Below are 17,833 nucleotides of genomic sequence, written 5' to 3' on the forward strand. Positions count from 1 at the left end.
CCTTGATGTCTATGCTTGCCATGTAGTATCCCTTGGAGATCAGTTGTCTGGCAGTGACAAATGTCTCCATTTTGAAATGTTGATACTCAACAGACTGATTAAGTGACGTCAAATCAATAATAATACGACATCCACCATCTTTCTTGGATTTGAGAAAAATATTCGATACAAATTCCTGCGGCTCGTGTGTGGTCATTTCTATGATGCCTTTAGCCACGAGCCTGTCTCCACTGATGCTGTTGAGTATAAACTTGTTGTTAGTAAGGGAGCACCAAACATGCTTGAAGAACCTCAAACGCCCTCCTGTTAACACAACACCCTTTGTCTGTGCATGTTGGCAGGAACCAGACCCACCTACCTCCATGTTTATTTGTGGGGGCGTTTCCGATGGGTTTGGCCCGAGGGTGTCCGTGTTGGTGCTGCGGTGGGGCGGCGCATCTTCCCACGGCTCCGCCCTGGGCCCCGCTCTAAAAAAGAGCTCTGGGGGTAGTGGGAGGCGGTCACCAGGCTTTCACCAGCTCGGTACCTACTGGTGGATGCCGAGGCGTGCTGCCAACTGGGTGTCTTCACCCTGCTCGGTCCTGGCGCTGCCCTCATGAGGCCTACAGGTTTGGCCGCCTCTTCCAATTCTTTGAGTTTCTTGGCCAAGTCTGCTCCAAATAGCAGCGCCTCCCGTTCCGGCGCTGGAGCTTTGCAGAGGCCCGCGTATTTGGGATTGAGGGCAGGCCTGATGTTTTCCCGCCGTAGGCTGTTGAGCTCGTACGTAGTGTTGCACATCAACGCCAGTGCATCCTGCTGGGGTATGGAGAGCTCTTCGTTACCGACGGACCGAGCAAAGGCGGTGATGGCTGCAGTGTGGAGCTTCAGGACCCGCTGCATTTTTACCTCCTGAGTCCTGATCTGCTGCCCCAGCTGGTTCCATATTTGCCCGTTGACAGTTTTCACCCGCAGCGCCTCACAATTTTCTGGCGCTGTATAGGTGTCAAGGGCCTGCTGAACGACCTTCTCCTGCAGCGGCTTGTTGGAAAGCCTATTGATACTGGCCGCCATTCTAGGTGGTAGTACCATCCCGGTCGTTGGGGGCGCTGCGTACCGACCGACTACACCCAGTAGCTCTTCTTCCAGCTCGCCCGGCATACTTATGTTGTCGTCCGCCTGCCCTTGTGATAGGCCAGCCCAGTCCTGGCCTCCCTTACTGCCCTCGAACAGAGAGGGTACAGAAGGGTGTGGCGATGGTATGGAGGAGGCCAAAGCCCGTCCTCCTTGGAGATGCCTAGCCTGCATCTCCTCATCGATCATCTGCTCCAGGAGCCGCCTCATGCAGCTGATGCGGGCGTCTCCCCGTTTCGCCGGTGGAGAGCGTCCCCGTTCCTCCGACGAGTCGGAGGACACCGGCCGGTCAGTTTTGCGGGTTGCCTTCCTCCCTGTGCGGGGCGTCGTAATCGGCGGCACAGGGAGCGGCTCGGTGTCGGGTGAGCGGGAGCGTTGAAATAGCTCCTCTGCTACTGGTGGCTGCCGCCCAGATATAGACCCCTCCTCGGGTGGAGTTGGGCAGGCAGTCCTTCTAGCTGGTCGCTTTCGGGTGGCCATAATTTTCTCACCGTTCAGCGACTCTGTAACACAAAAAGGCACTTACCTGAGGTCTTGTCTTTATGCTGCCGCTGGAGAGCCTGGCTCCAGCTGCTGCCGCTGTTGCACTGCTGACGTAATGCCGCGCCTGCGCGCTGGGTGGGTTCTTCACGTAGTCACTCACGTGACTCCGAAGTAAAATTAAGAGTCACTTCGGCCCACTCTGTCCTTGCCAACCAAGCTGGCACACAGGGTTAGCCACAAAGTGCTGGGGTAACTCAGCGGGTCAGGCAACATCACTGGAGAACAGGAATAGGTGATGTTTCGGCTTGAGACCCGTCTGCTGTCTGGGCTAATCACATATGCCTGTATTTAGCCTACACACTCCAGATCGTTCCTACCCATATCTCGGCCAAATGTCTTTTAAAAGTCCCAATTGTAGGCACTTCCCTAGCTTTCTTTGGTGGTTCATCCCAGGTCTGGATGTCATTCAATGAATGTTAAATTGGGAAGGGAGCAGAAGAGATTCACTAGGATGTTACCTGGGCTTTGCGGGCTTGAGTTACAGGGCGAGGTTGGTTAGGCTGGGCATTTTCTGTTGGAGTGTAGGAGGCTGATGGGTCTCTTTATTGAGGTGTACAAGATCATAAGGGGCATAGATAACATGAACATTCACAGTCATTTTCCCAAGGTAGAGGATTCTAAAACCAGAGGGCATAATCTTAACATAGAAACATAGAAACATAGAAAACAGGTGCAGGAGGAGGCCATTCAGCCCTTTGAGCCAGCACCGCCATTCATTGTAATCATGGCTGATCGTCCCCTATCAATAACCCGTGCCTGCCTTCTCCCCATATCCCTTGACTCCACTAGTCCCTAGAGCTCTATCTAACTCTCTCTTAAATAAAGTCTCCACACAGACTCTCTCTTAAGATGACAGAGGAGAAATTGAAGAGGAACCTCAGAGCCAACCTTTTCACTCAGGAGGTTGACAAAACTGGAACGAGCTGCTAGAAGGTGTACGAGCAGATACGAGTATGTGTCTTAAAAAACAATTGGACAGATATATGGACAGGAAGGGTTTTGAGGGAAATGGACCAAATGCAGACTTTCGACTTTACTTTAGAGATACAACGTAGATACCTGCCCCTCCACCCGCCGTGTCCGGGTCAACCAGCGATCTCCACACACTAACATCACCCTACACACATTTGGGACAATTTACAATTCTACTGATGCCATTAACCTACAAATCTTTGGCGTGTGGGAGGAAACCGGGGAACCTGGAGAAAACCCACGTGGTCACAGGGAGAACATGCAAACAATGTGCAGTCAAGACCCGTAGTCAGGATCGAACCCAGGTGTCTGGCGCTGTGAGGCCGCAACTCTACTGTTGTGCCACCGTGCCACCCTAACCTCCTGGGCCAGACTATGTGATACCTTGTTAAAGGCCATGCTAAAACCCATGCAATCAACATCTACTGCTCTGCCCTTATCAACCCTAAATGGGGCTAGCCCAGTTTGCCAACTTGGTGGTCATAGGAAAAGTGTGTCAAAGAACCTGTCTATGTGCTGTATAACTCTGACTATACAGTGAGGGGATTTCCGAACCCTGCAGATTCCCCATCACATTATTCTCCACACACCTTGGGGAATAATATTAACTGGTGTCATGTGAAAAACTCTACCTAATACTGAAACAAATGGAGAATCGTGGACACAAAGGAATAGTCAGTAAACCTTAGATGGACACAAAAAACTGGAGTAACTCAGCGGGTCAGACTCACTGTATCTCTGGGGAAATGGAATAGGTGACGTTTCGGGTCGCGACCCTTCTTCAGACTGAGAGTTAGAGGAAAGGGAACAAGAGACCAAATGAATGAAAGATATGCAAAAAAGTAATGATGATGAGGGAAGCAGGCCATTGTTAGCTGTGAGCTAGGTGAAAACGAGTTACTGACAATAAGACTCAACACGATGACTTTGAACCTGGTACAACGACTTGGGAAGGGGAGGGACGGAGAGACTGGATGTTCAAGGGTTACTTGAAGTTAGAGACATCAATATAAATACTGCTGTGTTGTACGTAAAGGTTGCCTGCCTGAATAGCCCAGTGGTGCAGCCAGCAGCGTTGCTGCCTCACGCGGCTGACTTCGATCATCAGATGCTGTCTGTGTGGAGTTCAGTTCTGTTTAGTTTATTGTCACGTGTACTGAGGTGCAGTGAAAAGCTTTTGTCACATGCTAACCGGTAGAGCGGAAAGTCAATACAGGAGTTCCCATGTACTTCCACCGAATGCTCCAGTTTCATCCCGTTGATAGATTACCTGCCCAATGTAAATTGTCCCTAGTGTGTTGGTGAGAGGCAGAATCTGGGGGGGGGGGGGCGTTGATGGGAATGTGCGGGGAGAGTAAGATGGGAGTATAGATGAGTGGTTTATGGTCAGTGCCGATTCACTGGCCAAAGGGCCTGTTCGTGTGTAGCATGATTCCATTATCACTAAACACTATTTGATATTGTCCAGTTTGCATCTCACTTGCCGGTAAACCTAACGCTGCTTTGAAACTATTGACGCCCACAGACTTCAGGCACGCTTGTCCAATCAGCACTTTATAAGCCAATTTCTTGTAGCTATTTAAGTTACATTTGATGATAGACACAAAAAGATGGAGTAACTCAGCTGGACAGGCAGCATCTCTGGAAAGCAGGACTGGGTGATGCCTCGGGTCATAGAAACATAGAAATTAGGTGCAGGAGTAGGCCATTCGGCCCTTCGAGCCTGCACCGCCATTCAATATGATCATGGCTGATCATCCAACTCAGTATCCCGTACCTGCCTTCTCTCCATACACCCTGATCCCCTTAGCCACAAGGGCCACATCTAACTCCCTCTTAAATATAGCCAATGAACTGGCCTCAACTACCCTCTGTGGCAGAGAGTTCCAGAGATTCACCACTCTCTGTGTGAAAAAAGTCGAGACCCTTCTTCAGATTGAGTTACATTTGAAACCATGTTTGCTTGTATCAAACACCACAGTGCATCAGGCCTATGTGTGTAATATAATAGGCCTTTCAAATCAATAACATCAAATTACATAAAGATTTACAAATGGACAAAGAAAATGAAATTGTCAATGGCAAGCATTGTAAATTAGGCTAATTAAATTGTATTGTAAATGAATGACCACACAGCCAGGCTGGTGGAATTTGGGTTGTCAGCAGCGATACAATAATAAAGAACACACAACCACAATAAAAAATGTAACACAAACATCCACCACAGCATTCATCACAGTGGTGGAAGGCACAAAAATTTGGCCAGTCCTCCTCCATTTCCCCCCGTGGACAGGACCAGAGCCCAGAGTCAGTCCAGGATCGGCTCTTCCTCACTCGATTTATAACTTGCATAAGAATTATTGAGAGTGAGTTGGTTAAAAATGTTGTGGTTGAATCGTGATGATGGAGGTGCGCAGGAAAAGATGTTCATAACTTCAGAAGTGTAGAATTAGGCCATTTGGCCCATCGAGTCTACTCTACCATTCAATCATGGGCTGATCTCTGCTTCATTATCCCATCTACCTGCCCTCCCCGTAACCCTTCTCGTAACGTAACACGTTCTAATCAAGTATTTGTCCATCTCTGTCTTAAAAATATCCACAGCCTTTTGTGGCAATGAATTCCACAGATTAACTACCCACTGACTAAAGAAGTTCCTCCTCACCTCCTTTCTAAAAGAGCATCCTTTAATTATGAGGCCTAGACTCTCCCTCTGGTCCTCGACTCTCCGATCAGTGGAAACATCCTTTCCTCATCCACTCTATCTATTCCTTTCATTATTCTGTAACTTTCAATGAGGTTCCCCCTCAACCTAAACTCCAGCGAGTACAGGCACATTGCTGTCAAGTGCTTGTCATATGCTAACGCACTCATTCCTGGAATCATTCTTGTAAACCTCCAGCGCCTTATAGAGCCACAGCATTATATCTCTGTTTTTGTATTTCAGTCCTCTTGATATAATTTAATTTGCCTTCCTTACTACCGATTCGATTTGCAAATTAACTTTTTCAAGTTTTTTTTCATCTCCGTTTTCTGGATTCTCTCTCCATTTAGAAAATAGTCGACACCTTTATTCTTATTACCAAAATGCACGACTCCGCACTTTGCTACACTGAATTTCATCTGCCACTTCTCTTCCACTCTCCTAACCTGTCCAAGTCCTTCTGCAGAGTCTTTGCTTCCTCTACACTGCCTGCCCCTCTACCAACGCATCACCAGTTCCTCACTCCCCTCCATTGAGTCTGTCCAAAGCAAGCGTTGTCTGCGAAGGGCGCTCAGCATCGTCAAGGACTGCTCTCACTCCAACCACAGACTGTTTACCCTCCTCCCATCTGGGAGGCGCGACAGGTCTCTCCATTGCCGGGCCAGTAGGTTCAGGAACAGCTTCTTCCCTGCGGCTGTTACCCTACTTAACTCTGCACCTTGGTGATTGCCAGTCACCCCCCCCAGTGACTGATCTCCCCCCCCAAAATTGCACAACTGCTACTGTATATACATATATATTTTACTGATCCATTATTCTGTGTTCGCACTTCTGGATGAGATGCTAACTGCATTTCGTTGTCTCTGTACTTATACACTGCACAATGCCAATAAAGTTTGAATCTGAATCTGAATCTATCTTAGCATCATCTGCAAGCTTGGCCACAAAGCCTTCAATCCCCTTGTCCAAATCGTTAATGTACAACGTGAAGAGAAGCTGCACCGACCCTTGCGGAACTCAACTAGTCGCTGGCAGCCAACCAGAAAAATTAAATGCTATTGTAACTCTTTGCCTTCTGCCATCCAACCAACCCGTGATCCATGCTAGTATCTTCCCTTTAATTCCATGTGCTCTCATCTTCCCTAGCAGCCTGACGTGCAGCACCTTTGCAAAAGCCTTCTGTAAATCTAGGCAAACAACATCTACTGACTCTCCATTGTCTGTCCTGCTATTAACTACATAGAAACATAGAAATATAAGAAATAAGTGCAGGAGGTGGCCATTCCCTTCTAGCCAGCACCGCCATTTATTGTGATCATGGCTGATCATCCACAATCAGTAACCCGTGCCTGCCTTCTCCCCATATCCTTTGATACCGGTAGCCCCGAGAGTTCTCTTATATAAACTCTTTTAAATTTATCCAGTGAATTGGCCTCTACTGCCTTCTGTGGCAGAGAATTTCACAAATTCACAACTCTCTGGGTGAAAACTTTTTTTTCTCATCTCAGTTTTAAATGGCCTCCCCTTTATTCTTAGACTGTGGCCCCTGGTTCTGGACTCCCCCAACATTGCGAACATTTTTCCTGCATCTATTTTGTCCAGTACTTTTATAATTTTATATGTTTCTATAAGATTCCCTCTCATCCTTCTAAACTCCAGTGAATACAAGTCCAGTCTTTCCAATCTTTCCTCATATGACAGTCCCGCCATCCTGGTGATTAACCATGTGAACCTACGCTGCACTGCCTCAATAGCAAGGATGTACTTCCTCAAATTAGGAAACCAAAACTGCACACAATACTCCAGATGTGGTCTCACCAGGGCCCTGTACAACTGCACAAGGACCTCTTTACTCCTATATTCCATTCCTCTCGTTATGAAGGCCAACTTTTTTTCTTTTTTCACTGCCTGCTGTACCTGCATGTTTACTTTCAGTGACTGGTGTATAAGGACACCCAGGTTTTGTTGCCCTTTTTCCTAATCTGACACTATTGGGATAATAATCTGCCTCCTTGTTCTTGCCGCCAAATGGAAAGCCTCACATTTATCTACATTATACTGCATCTGCTATGCATCTGGCCACTCACTCAACTTGTCCAAGTCACCCTGCAACCTCCCAGCATCCTCTTCGCAGTTCACAATGTCACCCAGCTTTGTGTCATCTGCAAATTTGCTAGTGTTATTTTTAATCCCATCATCTAAATCATTAATATATATTGTAAATAGTTGCAGCCCCAGCACCGAGCCTTGCGGCACTCCACTCGCCACTGCCTGCCATTCTGACAGGGACCTGTTTATTCCTACTCTTTGTTTCCTGTCTGTTAGCCAATTCTTTCTCCACGCCAATACCCTACCCCCAATACCATGTGCTTTAATTTTGCCCATTAATCTCCTGTGTGGGACCTAATCAGAGGCTTACTGAAAATCCAGATACACTACCAATGGCTCCAGCATCTTCCCCACTACCGTGTCAGGCTAACTGGTCTGTAATTCCCCGTTTGCTCCTTTCCTGAAAAGTGGGATAACATTAGCTACCCTCCAATCCACAGGAACTGATCCTGAATCTATAGAACATTGGAAAATTATCACCAATGCGTCCACAATTCCTAGAGCCACCTCCTTGAGTACCCTGGGATGCAGACCATCAGGCCCTGGGGATTTATCAGCCTTCAGTCCAACCAGTCTACCCAATACTATCTCTCGCCTAATGCAATTTCTTTTTCAGTTCCTCTGTCTCCCTAGATCCTCTGTCCTATAGTACATCTGGGAGTTGTTTGTGTCCTCCTTAATGAAGACAGAACCAAAGTACCTGTTCAACTCTTCTGCCATTTCCTTGTTCCCCATAACAATTTCACCTGTTCTGCCTTCAAGGGATCCACATTTGTCTTTACTAATCTTTTTCTCTTAACATACCTAAAGAAGCTTTTACTATCCTTCTTTATATTCTTGGCCAGCTAACTTCCCTTGTCAGCCATGGCTGCTTCTTACTCCCTTTGGAATGTTTCTTCCTCTTTGGAATGAAATGATCCTGCATTTTCTGGATTATGTCCAGAAATTCCTGCCATTGCTGTTCCACCGTCATTCCTGCTAGGATCCTTTTCCAGTCGACCTTGATCAGCTCCTCTCTGAAGAAGCTCCTGGTCTGAAGAAGGGTCTCGACCCGAAACGTCACCTATTCCTTCGCTCCATAGATGCTGCCTCACCCGCTGAGTTTCCCCAGCATTTTTGTCTACCTTCAGCTCCTCTCTCATGCCTTCATAGTCCCCTTTGTTCAACTGCAACACTGACACTTCTGATTTAATCTTCTCCCTCTAAAATTGCAGATTAAAACATATTATGGTCACTGCCTCCTAGACGTTTGTTTACTTTGAGTTCCCTTATTAAATCTGGTTCATTAGACAACACTAAATCCAGCATTGCCTTCTCACTGGCAGGCTCCAGTACAAGCTGCTCTAAGAATCCATCTCGGATGCACTCTACAAACTCCCTTTCTTGTGGTCCAGAACCAACCTGATTTTCCCAGTCTACCTGCATATTGAAATCTCCCATAACCACAGTGGCATTACCTGTGTACATGCCAATTTTAACTCCTGCTGCAACTTGCACCCTATATCCAGGCTAGTGTTTGGGGGCCTGTAGAATAACTCCCATTAGTGTCTTCTTACCTTTACAATTCCTCAATTCTATCCACAGCGACTCTACATCGTCAGTCCCTATGTCACCCCTCACAAGGGACTGAATTTCATCCCTCACCAACAGAGCTACCCCACCTCCTCTGCCCACCTGCCTGTCCTTTCTATAGGACGTATAACCCTAAATATTCAGTTCCTAATCCAGATCCTCCTGCAGCCACGTCTCAGTAATCCCCACAATGTCATATCTACGAACCTCTAACTGAGTCTGAAGCTCATCCACTTTACTTCTTATACTTTGCGCATTCATATATAATACTTTTAATCTATTACTCACCTCATCTTTCACATTGATTCATATTTCACTAGGCCATACTCTCCTATCCCTTCGTGAGCTTTCTGTCCCATTAACTCTGGTGTCTTTCTTAACTTTTCCTGTACCCTCTTTCCCTTTAACTACATCCTTGTATTTTCAATTTGTCTTCTCCCCCCTCACTATATAATTTAAACCCACCCGTTCATCAAAGAATTCCAGCAGATTCGTCAGGCAAGATTTTCCCTTCACAAAACCATGTTGACAGGCATATTTTATCGTGAACTTCCAAGTACTGCGTAACCTCATCCTTTATAATTGACTCTATAATTGTTCTCCTGATCACGAGAGACATGCATTGTACACAGGAGATGCTTGAAGAATTGGATGAATCATCTCCGCGTAACGTGATATATTAGTTTAGTTTAGTTTAGCGATACAGCGCGGAAACATGACCCTTCCGCCAACCGTGTCCACACCAACCAGCGATCCCCGCACACTAACACTACCCTAGGGACAATTTACAATTTTACTGAAGCCAATTAACCTGCACATCTTTGGAGTGTGGGAGGAATCCAAAGAAAACCCACACGGTCACGGGGAGAATGTACAAACTCCGTACAGCCAAGCACCGGTAGTCAGGATTGAACCTGGTTCTCTGGCGCTGTAAGGCAACAGCTCTACCGCTGTGCCACCGTACCACCTACACGTTCAGTCTCGTTAATGGGAAGTGTCTCTATTTATATTTTTACAATCGTGTCACTAATTTTACGCTCCATAATTCCAATTATGCCTCGACATTTCTAATAAAATTTACACTATTGCTGAACAGAGTCATACGGTGCCGAAACAGGCCCTTCGGCCCAACTTGCCTACACCAACCATCCTATCCCATCTACACTAGTCCCACCTACCTGCATTTGCCCCATATCCCTCTAAACCTGTCCTATCCATGTACCTATCTAAATGCTTCTTAAACGTTGCAATAGTACCAGCCTCAACTACCTTCTCCGGCAGCTCGATCCATACACCCACCACCGTTTGTGTAAAAAGGTTACCCCACAGGTTCTTTTAAATCATTCCCCCCTCACCTATGTCCTCTGGTTCATGATTGTCCTACTCTGGGCAAAAGACTGTATGTTTACCCGATCGGCTAAGCCTTGTGTTATGACCAAATACAAAACCAAGTGTTCGAGTGAGTGAGCAGGCAAGCAGGCCACTCTGCCCATCACACCCATGCTGGCCACCCATTAATATTAGCCCCATCCTCTCTACCGTACACTTCTTAGGGTGTGTGGTAGACAGCTCATTGGCTGGTTGCATCATGGTTTGGTTCGGCAATTGGAAAGCTGATGAATGAAGGACATTACAAAAGTGATGTACACCCAGTCCATTATAGGGTACTGACCTCCCCACCATCAAAGGGATCAATAGGAGGTGCTGCCTTAAAAAGGCAGCCAGTATCATCACAGCCCCACATTGCCTTGGCCAGACTATCATTTCACTCCTCCCAATGGGAAGAAGGTACAGGAGTCTGTAAACCGTGACCACCAGGTTCAAGAACATCCTCTTCCTCAACAACCATCAGGCTCTCGAACACTACAACACACTATCTAAACTGTGAATGTTTTTTGGTTGTACTAAGGATTTAGTCTTTCTGTAGTAGTATTTCATGTTCATCAGTGATAGGAGCAGAATTTGGCCATTCGGCCCATCAGGTCTACTATGCCATTCAATCATGGCCAATCTTTCCTTCTCAGCCCCGCTCCCCTGCCTACCCATAACCACTGACACCCGTACTAATCAATCTCTGCCTTAAAAATATCCATTGACTTGGCCCCCACAGCCTTCTGTGGCAATGAATTCCACAAATTCACCACCCTGTGACTGAAGAAATTGCTCCTCATCTTCCTAAAGGAACGTCCTTTAATTCCGAGACTATGGCCTCTGGTCCTAGACTCTCCCACCAGTGGAAACATCCTCTCCAAAGCCACTCTATCTCAGCCTGGGTATTTGGGTTTAATCATTTATTGATTTTTTTGTTGTTTTTAATATGTTATCTATGAGTATTGTGTTTTCAGTCTTGTTATGGTGCTGCAAGCAAGACTTTCATTGTTCTGTTGTCAATACATAAGAAAATAAAAAACTCTTGACACTTGACTCTGTACCAGCACTTGGCCCGTTGCCATGGCGATTAAAATACTCATCTAGATTGTGTGCTTGTGGACTCATTCCGAAACGTGTGGCAGCATCAGGAAGTGGGAAATGTTTCCATCAGAGCTCTGCTCCAATCATGAAAAAAATATCGCCTTTGCCCAGAGATTGCTCCAAGCCACTTTCTGCATTGAAATAGCACGATGGGGTGGGGTGGGGTGGGGTGGGGTGGGGTGGGGAGCCTCCACCATACAAGAGTCAAGAGAGTCAAGAGTGTTTTATTTACATATGTCCCAGATGGAACAATGAAATTCTAACTTGCAGCAGCACAACAGAATATTTAAACATAGTACACTGTAAACATTATAATAAACAAGAAAGAAAAGTTCTGTGTGTATATGTACATATACCCACACACACACACACATATAGATATTCAGACGCACGCATATACACACACAAACACACACATATATATGCACACATAAACAGACATATACACACACAAACATACATATATATATATATAGACAATAGATAATAGATGCAGGAGTAGGCCATTTAGCCCTTCGAGCCAGCACCGCCAATATGATCATGGCTGATCATTCCCAATCAGTACCCCGTTCCTGCCTTCTCCCCATATCCCCTGACTCCACTATTTTTAAGAGCCCTATCTAGCTCTCTCTTGAAAGTATCCAGAGAACCTGCCTCCATCGCCCTCTGAGGCAGAGAATTCCACACTCACCACTCTCTGTGAGAAAAAGTATTTCCTCGTCTCCGTTCTAAATGGCTTAGAACTCCCCCAACCTGTCCAAGTCACCATGCATTCTCATAGTATCCTCCTCACAGTTCACACTGCAACCCAGCTTTGTGTCATATATATATATATCTACACACACACACACACACACGCGCACACACACACACACGCACGCACGCACGCACGCACGCACGCACGCACGCACACACACACACACATATATATATATACTGAAATGTACACACTAATATACGAGGCACTTCGGAGCCCTGCACAGTAAATGTGGAACTTAGTGGTGGAGGTGTGCAGAAGGTTTTGGTGCTGACTCACAGCTCCAGATACTCACATAAGGCTCCAGATCCATATTATTCAATCCTTATCTCTGGTGTTGTCTGTGTGGAGTTTCCATGTATCCCTGTAACCACATTGTTTTCCTCGGGTTTAGTTTAGTTTAGAGATACAGCACGGAAACAGGCCCTTTGGCTCACCGAGTCCGCACCGCCCAGAGATCCCCGCACATTAACACTGCCCTACACACGCTAGGGACAATTTTCCATTTATACCAAACGATAAACCTACAAATCTGTACGTCTTTGGAGTGTGGGAGGAAACCAAAGATCTTGGAGAAAACCCACTCACAGGGAGAATGTACAAACTCCGTACAGACAAGCACCCGTGGTCAGGATTGAACCCGGGTCTCTGGCGCTGTGAGGCAGCGACTCTACCGCTGTGTCACCGCGCAGCTTCAGCTTCAGCCTCCTCATGCATTAAATGGATGTATAGACTGGAGGTTAACTCACCAGTTACCGAGGGTGTAGTTAGTGTGGGGGAGTGGGTAGATCAAAAGATGCCCTGGTTTGCTTGCTCCTGGGCCTGGCCAAGCTGGTAATTTGTGGGTCACAGTGCCAGGCAGACAAGGGCTCTGCCCCTTTACCGTGGTAAGATAGAGAGACTATGCACTGTCCACAGTCCCGGGACCACTGGGCACCGTGGGGGGAGGGGGGGTCACTGTATCCTGCATCGGGATTGTAATTTAGTAATTTGATGTTTAGTAGTAAGAATACTTGGCAATTTTTGTATTATAGTTGTGGGTGTTTTAATGTTTGTTCTGTAAATATTATTATAAATAATTGAATAAATCTAATTTTGTAAAAACAAAAGTGTGTAGTTGAGTGGTAGAATGTGGAGAGGGTTGTGGAGAATATAATGGGGATAAATGAGGATGGGTGTTTGACCATTTGCGTCGACTCAGTGGGCTGCAGGGCATGTTTTTGTGCTGTATGGCTCTGCATTATCACTTCTCAAGCACTGTGTTGTAAGCAATCAGGCAGCAAGTGTGGAAGGAGAAACAAACTTATCGCTTTGATTGCAAATGTGGTAAATATTCCCATGAAGGGTCTTCAAATTAATTGTTAAATCGGTTTCTCTCTCCGTAAATGTTGCCTGACTTTAGGCTTTAGAGATACTGCTCTGAAATAGGCCCTTCGGCCCACCGAGTCTGTGCTGCCCAGCAATCACCCCATACATTTACACTATCCTAGGCACTAGGAACAATATGCAATTTTTCCAAAGCCAGTTAACTTGCAAACGTGTCCGTCTTTGGAGTGTGGGAGGGAACCGGAGCACCCGGAGAAAACCCACACGGAGTACAAACTCCGTACAGACAGCACCCATAGTCAGGATCGCACCCGGGTATCTGGCGCTGTGAGGCAACAACTCTACTGCTGCGCCACCGTGCCGTCCCTACCCTGCTGACTGTTTCAGGTATTTGCTGTTCCTAAATAATGACTTTTTAATGAAAGTAAACCCTGGACTGGTTGTACTCTGCGCAGTGTTGCACAATGAGCCTCAGGTTTGTTTGTAGAAATGAAGCAGATATCCGAAACCACCTTTCACTGCCCCGTGATTTTCCAACACACTGCAACTGATGAAATACTTTTTGATTACATTCACCCTCTTTGATTACAACCAACAGCATGGAAACAGGCCCTACGGCCCACCAAGTCCACGCCGACCATCGATCTCCCGCTCACACTAGTTCTATCTTATCCCACTTTCTCATCCACTCCCCTACACACTATGGCCAATTTACAGAGGGCTGATTAACCTACAAACCCGCATGTATTTGGGATGTGGGAGAAAACCGGAGCACCCAGAGGTCCGTATATGGAACCCGGATCTCTGACGCTGCAAGTCGTCACTAGCAATAAAGTAGTAGACACAAAATGCTGGAGTAACTCAGTGGGACCGGCAGCATCTCTGGAGAGAAGGAATGGGTGGTTTTGGGTGGAGACCCTTTTTCAGACTCCACTGGTTCCCCTCCTCTTGGACTCCCCCCGGATGGCCTTTACCCTCTTTAGACCTTTTTCTAACTGCCGGCGTGACATCGACCGTGTCAACGTTTGTACACCCCTTAGCTACTCTAACCTCTCCCCCTCTGAACCCACAACCATCTGCTCACTCTACAGCAATCCCGGCAAAAAATCCTCCCTACACAAAATAGAAAATAGGTCTATTCAGAGACAGATCCTGCAAATAATGTGATAGAACTGTAGGTTAGGGAAATCCCAAAACAGAAAATGCCGGAAACGCCCAGCAGGTCAGGCAGCATCAGTGGGAGAGTAGGCTTGTTCAGAAGGATGAGGGGGAATCTTATAGAGACATATAAACTTATCAAGGAACTGGACAAGCTAGATGCAGGAAAAGGGTTCCCAATGTTGGGCGAGTCCAGAACCAGGGGCCACATTCTTAGAATAAAGGGGAGGTCATTTAAGACTGAGGTGAGAAAAAACGTTTGTGAATTTATGGAATTCCCTGTCACAGAGGGCAGTGGACGCCAAATCACTGGATGGATTTAAGAGAGTTAGATAGAGCTCTAGGGGGTTATGGAATCAAGGGATATGGGGAGAAGGCAGGCACGGGTTATTGATAGGGGACCATCAGCCATGATCACAATGAATGGCGGTGCTGGCTCGAAGGGCCGAATGGCCTCCTGCACCTATTTTCTATGTTTCTATGAAACAAGGTTGATCTGATAATGGGATTCCGATTTAAAACATTGACTGGTCTCTGGTCTGAAGAAGGAGTTCGACCCATTCCTTTTCTCCAGAGATGCTGCCTGTTACTCCAGGAGTGACTCCAGCTTTTTGTGTCAATCTTCCCCTCTCCACAATGCTGCCTGAGCCGCTGGGTATTCCCAGCAATTGCCAAACAACGTGTGCTGGTGACGTTGATTGAGAAATGAATGTTGGCTGCCTGGGGAAATTTCTCCTCCTGTTTATTTGAAACAGAAACCCGCAGGTGGGGCAGCAGTTTAGGGTTTCATCCGTGAAATGCCACCTCCCACTGGTAATGCACTCCTGCCTGCCGTGCCCCGAGTGTGCGTTTTTGAGAAGGTCTCTGCCTTTCTGATCGGGGAGCCATGGGTGAAGGAGAGGAGGGGTGGAAATAAGCAAGTGGGCGCTCTACGCTACCTACGTGCGGGAAATATAAGGTGCGGAATGCGAGAGTCTCGGTGAAACCCGTTGAAAGGAGAGGTGTGCTGGAGAGAGAAAAAGGTTGCGAGGAAAACCTGGAGGGGGCGGAGATGAAGGAGTGAGTCAAGTCGAGTGCCGGGCCAGTGGAATTCGCTCGGCTCTCGGCGCCACCTTCCTGGCAGTGTCCTCTCTCTTAGAGCAGAACAGGTTCCCCCAGTTCACTTGGAGCCGGAGATATGAGCAGAGAGGAGATCCATATGGAAATGTGGCGAACCAGGAAGGTAATGGGAACGTCCGAACATCCCCGTTTGCCGATAAGATTGCGGGTCAGGTCGGAGAGATGAACCCAAGTCAGGTAGATGTTTGTGTAGGAAGCAACAGCAGGCGCTGGCTTACACCGAAGATAGACACAACATGCTGGAGTAACTATTTTGATGTCTTCTTTTTTTTCACACCTCACATGTTCTTTGCACCGTTCCTCTCTCTGGTTTCCCACTCCCCTGAATCACAGTCTGAAGAAGGGTCTCGACCCGAAACGCCACTCATTCCCTCTATCCAGAGATGCTGCCTGTCCCGTTGAGTTACTCCAGCATTGTGTGTGTATCTTCAGGTAGATGTGTGTATGGGACGCCTGTGCAACTTATTATGGGCGGATAGGCATCACGGTGCAGAGAGTGACCTCGGACAGGGAAGGCAGACACTGTGAACGAGTTGTGGCGGCGACAACTGACCCGTCAACACGGTGGTTTGTCGGCGATTGGACGCTGGGATAAACTGCTGGTGTTTAATTTTCCGTGTTGATCAATATTGCGATGTGTTTTCTGGCACCTGGTTAAGGAGCGGCGTGGGTGCAGAGGCAGGCGACAGTGCGAATGCAATCTCGCAGTTTGTTTTAAAAACGAGGTGAAAGAGGCAGCTGCTTCCTAACACTTGTTTGTGCCGCGTCTTCGGATCACAATTGAGTGACGAACACAAGTAAAACATCGCAATTGTCTCGTGTAGGAAGGAATTACAGATGCTGGTTTAAACCGAAGATAGACGCATAATGCTGGAGTAACTCAGTGGGACAGGCAGCATCTCTGGATCATTCGGGTCGAGACCCTTCTTCAGCTCGCAGGCTTCTTCCCTCTTTTGATTCGCCTCGTTGTCTTTCTTAAACGAACAGTATAACTTGCAGACTGCAAGGGTAGAAGCAGTCTGAAGAAAGCTTTCGACCCGAAACATTACCTATTCCTTTTTCTCCGGAGATGCTGCCTGACCCGCTGAGTTACTCCAGCATTTTGTGTGTATCTTGGGTATAAACCAGCATCTGCAGTTTCTTCCTGCACATAATCACTTGGAGGCATGCAGATGCCGGCGGGGACCCTAGAGAGGCGAGTTTGTAGCGTGGTTGCTGTTGAAACGCAAGGGACGCGTTTGGTAGTTAGTGAATCTCACAAACAGTCGCATAATAACCGCGCAGTCTTGTTCAGCGATGCGGTCTGAAGCGTAAACACAGACGGATTGTTCCTCCCATCTCCTTCCCCCACAGACTGTTCCACGGACTAACTTGTGTCGGAAGGAACTGCAGATGCTGGTTTATACCAGAACATAGACGCTAAATGCTGGAGTAACTAGTGGGTCAGGCAGCATCTCTGGAGAAAAGGGGAATAGGTGACATTTCGGGTCTGAAGAAGGGTCTCGACCCGAAACCCCACCTATAATTTTTCTCCAGAGATGCCTCTTTACCCGTTGAGTTACTCCAGCACTTACATACATTCTAGGAGCAGAAATAAGCCATTCGGCCCATCGAGTGTAAGTGCCCATTAATTACAAGTCTATTCCGCCATTCAATCATGGCTGATCTATTTTTCCCTCTCAACCCCATTCTCCTGCCTTGGCCCCATAACCACTAATCAATACACTTTGGGTCCATCCCTGGACTAACTTGCTGTCTCTGTCCCCTTCCCTCTCTCCCTTCCCTCTCTCCCTTCCCTCTCCCCTTCCCTTCCCCCTCCCTCTCTCTGTCTATCTCTCTCTCTCTCTCTCCTTCTCTCTCTCTGCTTCTCCCTCTCGCCCTCTCTCTCTCTCTCCCACCCCCTCCCTCTCCCCCCCTCTCCCTCTCCCTCCCTCTCAGTTCTGGGTCCGGCCTGCAACGTGAAGTCTATCTTTCCACAGATACCGCCTCGT

General features: G+C 47.3%; 1 protein-coding gene across 4 annotated transcripts in view; it reads left to right on the forward strand.

The window, feature by feature from the left end:
- Positions 1-17,833, forward strand: part of tmcc3 (transmembrane and coiled-coil domain family 3) — a 112,142-nt gene that overhangs the window by 54,128 nt on the left and 40,181 nt on the right. Inside the window, exon 1 of one of the 4 annotated variants that reach the window (XM_055652794.1) lies at positions 15,713-15,945. The exons of 2 other annotated variants lie outside the window; for them this stretch is intronic. In XM_055652794.1, coding sequence (XP_055508769.1) covers positions 15,901-15,945 — 45 coding nt within the window. In that variant the 5' untranslated portion in view covers positions 15,713-15,900. Of the gene's footprint in view, positions 1-15,712; positions 16,020-17,833 lie in introns of those variants that run through there. One more of the 4 variants, XM_055652796.1, reaches the window with a different exon arrangement.

The sequence above is a fragment of the Leucoraja erinacea genome, chromosome 22 (assembly GCF_028641065.1).
Source record: "Leucoraja erinacea ecotype New England chromosome 22, Leri_hhj_1, whole genome shotgun sequence".
Lineage (NCBI taxonomy): Eukaryota > Metazoa > Chordata > Chondrichthyes > Rajiformes > Rajidae > Leucoraja > Leucoraja erinaceus.